General features: G+C 40.8%; 1 protein-coding gene across 1 annotated transcript in view; it reads right to left on the bottom strand.

The window, feature by feature from the left end:
• Positions 1-7,536, bottom strand: part of LOC104622822 (cytosolic carboxypeptidase 4-like) — a gene marked incomplete at both ends in the record, with an annotated part of 20,177 nt that extends 12,641 nt beyond the window's left edge. Inside the window, 5 exons of the mRNA XM_010289706.1 lie at positions 2,360-2,508; positions 2,857-2,943; positions 3,778-3,861; positions 5,864-6,441; positions 7,420-7,536. Of these exons, the coding sequence (XP_010288008.1) occupies positions 2,360-2,508; positions 2,857-2,943; positions 3,778-3,861; positions 5,864-6,441; positions 7,420-7,536 (1,015 nt within the window). The remainder of the gene's footprint in view (positions 1-2,359; positions 2,509-2,856; positions 2,944-3,777; positions 3,862-5,863; positions 6,442-7,419) is intronic.
• Positions 7,537-8,604: the final 1,068 nt, after the last annotated feature.

Raw genomic sequence — 8,604 nt, 5'->3', positions numbered from 1 at the left:
GCCAAGGACAGGCCAGCTCCTCATGCTGGCCTGCCAGCAAGAAGGCTGGGGGTGCCCGGGAAGCTGGGAGGGGACACAGCCAGGACAGCTGACCCAGGCTGGCCAAAGGGATATTCCATACCATATGGCGTCATGCTCAGTATATAAAGCTGGGACGAAGAAGGAAGGGGTGGAGGGACGTTCAGAGTGATGGCGTCTGTCTTCCCAAGAAGCCATTACGCGTGACGGAGCCCTGCTTCCCTGGAGATGGCTGAACCCCCGCCTGCCCATGGGGAGTGGTGAATTAATTCCTTGTTTTGCTTCGCTTGCATGCGCAGCTTTTCTTCACTTATTAAACTGTCTTTATCTCAACCCATGAGTTTCCTCACTTTTACTTTTCTGATTCTCTCTCCCGTCCCACCATAGTGGAGTGAGTGAGCAGCTGCGTGGTGCTTAGTTGCCAGCTGAGACTAAACCATGACATTGACACTGATCTGCCATCTCATATTAATAAAAAAAAAAAAAAAAAATTTTTTTCCTTTCCACTTCCCCTATGGAAACATTTGGTTTTAGAAAACAGACACAAATCAGGCTTCTGATGAAATATCATTATTTCCCATGGTGGAATAAGTTGGTGGAAAATGGTGAAGGAGAGGGGTGGAGGCTGCATCTCCTGACTTTCTCTGCTCTTGGTCACAACTATTTCATGAAATAGCCTTTTTGCCAATTTGAAAATTACACAGTGCCATCTAACCAAGAGCAAGAGGGAAGGAAAAAATCAAAATACATCAGTAACCAGGAGCTGTAAAGCATTGCCACCCATGGCACTTTGACACTACATCACAATTGGAAGCTTTTAGTAGTACAGCATGGGCACTAGCCCAGGAAAGTGCAGAGGGAATGTAGCAAATAAACAGCATCTCTTACCCACGGTCTGCGTATATATTATGCATGTGCTGGAAGGGGTAATAAGCCTTTCTCAGCCAAACCAGATAAGCTAGAGCTCCACTGCCCTCTCAGAGCAGCAGAAGTAACCCACAGAAGAATTGCTTTAACAGCCAATCCCACACACAAGCCATACAAAAGCAAGCCATGGCTTAGCCTCCTTATGCCCGATGGTATTTTCACATTTTTCTTCCAAATACATTTTTCATTGCATGCTCGAACATGTGAGTCATACAATTTCAGGTGCACAAAATGAGATTATAAATGCTGACAAGAGCCAAACTAGCAGACAACAAGCAACCTTCCACCAATAGCAGCCAGAATCTCTAGCTATGAAGGTACTAGTAGCTGTATCAGAGATTGTATTGGGGTTTACAGTAGGACCTCAACATACTTTATTTTCAGGCTGCTACCAGACATCAGCACTGAATTGTTTGGTAATTCAGGGAAACAGAATAAGATGACAAGCAAAAAATTCATTTTCATTTGGGATCTATATGAATATTTGAACTCCAGCCCTTCGGGTTAAAGAGCAAATGCCTTATAATTCATTGTGCCACTCATCCAGCCAGTTTCACAACTACAAGGGACAAGTCATTCCAGCTCCTAGTGCTATTTGTTTTAGGTACGTTGATCCTGAGAAGGTTCTTCTGGTGATGTTGAAGACTGTATCCACAGGGCTATAGAGGAATACAGTCTGATATTAGGGGCTTATTAAACATTCTGAGTCAGATCTTGAGCTGGTGTAAATTAACACAGCTCCATGGAAACAAATTAAAAAACCCAGCCTATGACAGCTAAGAATTCAACCCACAATCTCCATGCAGAAGAAATAATTCCTCTTCTGAAACGGGCACTGAAAGCTGGGATTTGCCCTGCCTGTTTCTGAGCAATGCCACCTTCCTCCTGAACCACAGACTATGACAGGAGCTCAAAGACAGCCAGGAACAGAATTCTTTTTATCATTAATAATAGCAGAAGCCTCAGCAGGTCTAAAGGCAGAGATGTCTTTCTGGATAAGCCCAAAGAATCATGAATATTTGTTTGAGGATTATCTACACATTTAAATCTTAGAAGCACTTTCCAATCCTATGCTGCTCATTCAATTCCAACAGATCATCATCTTTTTTCCCCCTTCTCCCAGCCCCAGTACCATTCTTACTCAGTTCTGGTCTATACACACAGAATAATGACATTTTTCCCCCCACAAATCCTCTCTGCAGTCTCAATATTCAGCTTACTCCTCAGTCCTCCTGAGGATAGAGAAAGGTCCTTTGCCAAATCTAGAGTAACTCTTTCAGTGGATTCTAAGGTAGATAAGATTAAACTTTCATTCTTCCTGATACAGATAGACGTGGAAAGTTCAAAACCTTTATGGCACTAAAAAGATATTCTTGTGAACAGACGACTATCTCAATTCCCCAAAGACTCATACCATAATTAAATTGGCTATTGAACTTCTCACAGTTTATAATGTTGAAGCGATAGGGAACTGCTAGTTTCATGTCACGGACTTCAAAGTAGAACCACTGGTGATGCTGGTTGCTGTTGACATCTGCATTCATAATTAGGTCATACTCAAACCTGTTAAGGAAGACAAAAAAAATGGTGGCCATGAACATCCCACCAGTCTGCCACTGAACCTGCTGAGGAGAGCAGGCTACACAATCAAATTCATTAATACCCTGTGAGAGTCAAAGAATGCCATCAAAATAGCGGTGCTCAAACACGCCATTAAATACTCACACTATGTTAGTCATGTCAAAATGTTGTGAGCTCTGCTTTCTCTGTACTGTTACTTTCCTGAAATCTAGGTGTTGGCAGGTGTCAAAACCTGCTTCCCTGGTCAACCCTTTCTGAACCCAGAAAAATTCCACCATTTCACCCTGTGGTCACAGCAGAAAGGCTGGTTGTACAAGCTGGTGTACTTACTCACGCACTTGGATGGCTTTGCGAAGATTTCCAGATTCAAACTTGGAGAAGAATGTCAGACAGCTTGGGGCACCTTGGCTTGAGTGACTGCAGTAAATCAAAGCAAGGATACCTATAGCAGGTTGCTTCAAAGACAAGTATTCCCCAGCATATTTTGTATGCTAAGACAGGTTTTTTAAAGTTTTTTTAATAAACAAGACCCTGAGAAGCAGCAAGACGTGAGCAAATCCATAACCTTCCTATCCAATGCAGCATTCTTCTCTACCCTTGCTTAGTGATGTTAAATTGCATCTTCTTTTCCTTTCCCAATACTCCCTGTTGTCCCAGTTCATATTTACTTTCTTTATTCTAGTTACTTTTCCCACTGAGCTATTCCCATTAGTTTATTATTTGCACCAGGCAGTTTTATACAATTACTATACATTTACTCTTCCCTCATCTATAGTTTCCTTCTCCTAAAGCTTAGAAACCCTCAGATTCACCTACAGCCTGTGACACTGGCTATACAGATGCTCAAGTGCACTCTCAATGGGAAGCCTGCTCAGCCTAGGTGCAGATAGACTGCATCTGGATTCATATATCCATATATAATAATAATTCATAATTCCCAATGCCAGCCTGCACGTCTGTTCCAAATCACTACGTACAATGCAGATATATGCAGGGACACTGCAGAGCCCCTTTGCTGTGTAGATTCTCTTGTTCTATCTGAAAAGTCTTGAGGCTCCCTTGCTCCCCTAACTTCCACAATAAATCCTTTCCTCAAAGACACATACTCTGAATCTACTCCTCCTGTATACTTTTCCTGTTGGGCCTTTGCCTCCTAGGTTATTTCTTCTATACCTTTATCGGAGCTGAACAAATAAACTAACGAAGCACTGACAATGCCCCCAGTTACAGTACTCAATTTAAGTTACCCACCTGGGCTGCTCTAAATCAAAAACAGTTCTGCCTATCACATCACCTGGCTGGATTAAGCGCCGAATATCATCTAGTACTTTGTCCCTAGAGGAGGGAAAAAAAAAAGCAAATTGTAATGACATTGTGAGAAATCTTGGTATAGGGTAATCTTGTAGAAGAAATACAAAGAGGCTTAGGAAATTATTTTGAAGGACTGGTAAGAAAGAAGATTTCCATGTGCTAATTCCAGGTGAACTTCATTTGTTTGTTTGTTGATTTTTTTCTTGTATTGTGATTTGGGTTTTGGTTTTTTACCATGAGAAAGCTCCTGCTCTGTTCCCATTACAAGTTGTTTTTTGCATTAAATGACTGATTCTGTACAATATTTATTCTCTACAGTATTCTGCCAGGTTTGATTTATCCCCAGTTCTTCCCAGTCAATGTCAATCTCCCAGATGGCCAGCCTTGTCCCGTGAGGAAATATCTGCCACGACTTATAAACCTACTAATCTGTCTCAGAGTGAATCTTGACTCTAAATCAAGATAATTTCTACTCATTATTAAACTGAAGTTCTCTGATCCCTAAAGATGATCAAGTGTGGAATACCAGATTTTCTTCCTGACCTTTGCAGCAATCAAGTTATGCCCTAAAGCATGATATGATTATTCCCATTTTAGCTGTATGGTTACACATGTTATTATAGTCATAAAAGCAAAGCTTTTAGAGCAACAGTGCAGGAAGAATATAGTACTTCTTGATGATGATGATTTTTGCCTCTAAATAAAACTTTTAGAATTATATTTGCTGCAGAAAGAATCATTATCTCTCCAGAGGTCAGAAATTAGCGGTCTTCACAAATGCCATTTGATTAGCATTGATCAACTTTAAAGTTTAGCACAGAATCCGGACTCTTTGGTATCTGCTAATAATTCACTACACCGCTAAAAAGAAATGTGAAGTCATTGCACACAGCCACGCATGGAACAGACAAAATGGTAGTTATAAGAGCAGCTTCCTCTCCCAGCACAGCTTCAACACACAGCTTTCCCCCCATCTGAGCACCTGAAAAAACAGAAGAAAAGCATCAGCCTCTAGCAGCGTGCCAGAGGAGAGATCTGGTTTTATTTCTTTCTGCAAGGTGCATGCCATATATGCTGTCTTCTCCTAGTAGGCTGGGCAGCAGGGAGGGAGAGCAGCCTGCTTACCTTGTCCGTGCTGATGCTCTCTGGCTCATGCCAGACCTCGCAGAAGCAGATGCACATGCTAGGGAAGGAGGAGAAGCTGCCGGAGGTCCCATGGAGCAGGCAGAGAGGGAGAGGCACAGCGAGAAGGGACACAGCAGCAGAAAGGCAGACAGGGAGAACAACCTGACAGACACACGGCTCCAAGAGGGCAGAAAGGATTTTTCCTTTCCTCCAAAAGCCAGGTGGGACCCATTGTTGTGAACACTAAAAGGTGGCTGGATTAAGAGCAAAAACATATCCCGAAAGGACACAGAATCTTCTCCATTTCTAAAATGAACTTGTTCTCATTTGTTTTCTAACAAGGTCACACACAGGTTCACGGTCCTTCAGGGTTTTGGTCTGCTTACTTTAAGGAAAAGCCACTAGTAAATCTATGTCAGTGCTTTGAAAAGCTTAGAGCCCCATCACATAGGTACATCGATACATTTATCAACAGCTAGTTTAATCAATAACAATTTGGAATATGAGATAGGGGAGTTTTTATGGATTCACAGAAGCCATAAAAGTCTCACTCCAAGGTTGCCACTACCACCTTCACCTACGAGACAAAGCAAGCAACTCACAGACAGTTCACAATTCGTTCACTGACACACAGAAAATGCATGTCAGACATAGGAAATAAACCTGCTGATTCCTAACCCTGTTTGCAATTCAGTCAAATACTGTTTTCCTTTCTTCAGGAGGAAAACCTAAATAAAATGATCCTGCTGTTTGGCCTATCGCTTTGCAGCAAATCACTGGATAGCCCAAAATTCATTCTGTAGCTTCTTAAAATATTCAGAGATGTGATAGTTGGAACCCACATAAACCAGTTTTGAGCCTGAGAGCTTTCAGTGTGGTAATTATATTAAAGCACAATCACCTTTGGACCCCATATTTGCGCTCCAACATGGGCTTGCTGTAAGGAGGTGGCTGGTGACCCCAGAAATCAGGGAACGCCAAGTCGTTGTAGCCTGGTATGGACTTAACACATTTGGCCCTAGCTATGTAGAAACCAGGGCTATGGAATGGAATATCCCCTTGGTGTTTCTGCAGAAGATTTGTCACTATGTTTGAGCTCTCCAGCCTCCCTCCAGGATTAGGTTTGATTGAGGCCTCGCATTCAGGGTAAAACACTTTTTTGTACCAAGCAGCATCTTTTGGGAGAGGACGCAAAGTAAGCACGTGACTCCTGACTGGATTTTCCTCTTCACAGGAGTCTGGATCTTGGGCTGCTTCTGCAACATCCCTCTTTTCATCAGTTTGATCCCATCTGCATTTCTCCTTCTTTGTCCAGCTCTGCAGCGGGACTTTGAAATCCTTTTCCCTTGGATCTGGTCCCATCTCTGTGACACTTTTTCTCCATGTATAGTTTGGATGTTTCACAGAAGTAGCACTTGGAATGAAATGACTCTCAGTCCTGTCCAAGCTCTTCTCTTCCTCAGATTCCGATTCAAGCTCCTTTAAATTTAAAAAGCAGAAGAAATTAAAAGAAACTGAAGACAGATTGTGCTCCTTCCAGAGGAAACCTTTCAAAGAAGAAAGAGAATATATTTACACATCTCCCAAAACTGTACTCATCCAATAAGACAGCCAGAGTATAATCAGCCCATAGACCACCTGCCAGAATTTCTCTTTCCACAAAGCTGTTTCAAACAGTAGTCCTCAGAAACTAAAAGGATCAGATTGAGTCATCTGGGTGAGTCATCTCCAATGAAAACTGATTGTTCTAACAAATTAGGGAAGATAAAACGCAAGGCATTTTTTAAAAATATAAACATTACAGCAGTGTGAAGGAGGACAGTTTGTCATGTAAAGCTCCACCCCGCCTTCATGCAAGTGCATAAATTAATCCATTTGCCTACTTATGGTCATAATAAATGTCACAGCATTGTGTGTACAGGAGATACATTAAGCCAGTGGTCCTTTCCAGATTCGTATTTGAATCACGGCTTTCAGCTCTCCTAAACTCCAAGACTTCTAATGAGTGTATTACTCCTCTTCATTTCTTGTCCCAAACTGCAACAGAACAGTGATTTGAACTGTGCATTTCATTCAGCGGCAGTGCAAACTTCTGCATTACTTCCTCCAAAACACAGCATTTATTTTCCACGTCTCATTCTGATCTTGATATTGCCATTGAAATTGCAAGGATACAAGTTATTATCTGACCAATTTCTCGTGTAGCAATTGATTCAATAGTGCTTAGTTAATCCATACCCACATAAATGTGTACCAACAACACTCCCTTTCTATCGTTCTTGATTCACACCAATAAACTAAGCAAAAAGTCTTAATCTTTGTTTTTCCAGTCCTATAAAACATCTAGGTTTCCTTTTGCAATAGCCTTATCTAGTTACCTTTTCTCAGTACTCCCTTTCAAGTATTTCCTAAATTCTTGAATATTTACAAATAAAGGAAGCCGCACTATGACAGTACCTCAAAATTATGGGAAAGTTCTGGACACATTGCTTCATATTGTCTAAGCTCTTCCTCTGGCCAGTCAAGCACTGTCCTTGACCTCAATTTGTTCACATCTGTTTCCAAGTCATAATCCTACAAAAGCAGAAGTAGAAAATCACATATATTAAACACACCCCACAAGATGACTGTTAAGTAATGTTCTACATAATACCCTTGATTTCTAATGATGTCATACTCACTTAATGAGTCCTATAACTGTTCTTCCCATATTCATGAAATCTATTAAAGTCATTTTGTGGAATGGAAAATAGAGACACAAGTGGAAAGACTACATCATGAAAAAGAGGAATTTGATTTTTTTTTTTTCTTTGTGGTATTTGAGCACCTAAGTAGAGATACCATGAAAAAATGATTTCAAAAAAGCATCAGGATGGAAACTTGAACCTTTTTATAAGCACCTCAATTTGGGAGGTTTCAAAATAAGAGACACCAACAACTACTAATTATTTCTGAGCATATCAACCATTCCCTTGCTCATATTGTGTAAACCAGTAGGTGCAGGTCCTCAAGATGTAATCAGTAATATTCTGATTCAATGAAACAATAATAAAATAAATTTATATTTAGCAAGAAAATTCTCAAAATATATCTAAGGCAAAATCATCCTCACAGGCCACCAGCAAAATTAGAAAGCTTAACACTTCTACCTTTGGTTTAGGCAACTACATGTTTTCCCTGAGTACCTACCAAGCAGACAGAAAGGTCTACATCTGTATTACTGAACTGCAGGCACCAGTTGCTTTTGTTTTATTTTTATCTCTCAGTGCTGCTTATAAAAATCTGTGAAACTCTTGTGCAATCCATCTTTTATACTCTCCAACTTTCTTGATATTTTTATATGAAGAAAAGCCTTTTAGGACTCAACTATCAACAAATCCGGGATAAGAACAATATCTGAAATTTTCACAACCAAAGGCAACTGTGCATTGATGTGCAACCTTCTCCATATCAGATACAATAACCAAAACCAAACTGTATCAAGCGTTCAGTCGTTGCATAAGAAACTAGGAAAATATGGGGCAAGAGGGAAGGATGGAGACATGGCATTGATGACTGGCCATTACACTACAACATTATTCAAATAATTCAACACATGACTAGTAAGTCCCACCAAATGATGATGTGAATGAGGGGATCGAG

This window comes from Phaethon lepturus, unplaced genomic scaffold, assembly GCF_000687285.1.
Source record: "Phaethon lepturus isolate BGI_N335 unplaced genomic scaffold, ASM68728v1 scaffold40006, whole genome shotgun sequence".
NCBI lineage: Eukaryota > Metazoa > Chordata > Aves > Phaethontiformes > Phaethontidae > Phaethon > Phaethon lepturus.
Note: the sequence above shows the minus strand (reverse complement) of the source record. Positions and strands in the feature narration are given on the sequence as shown.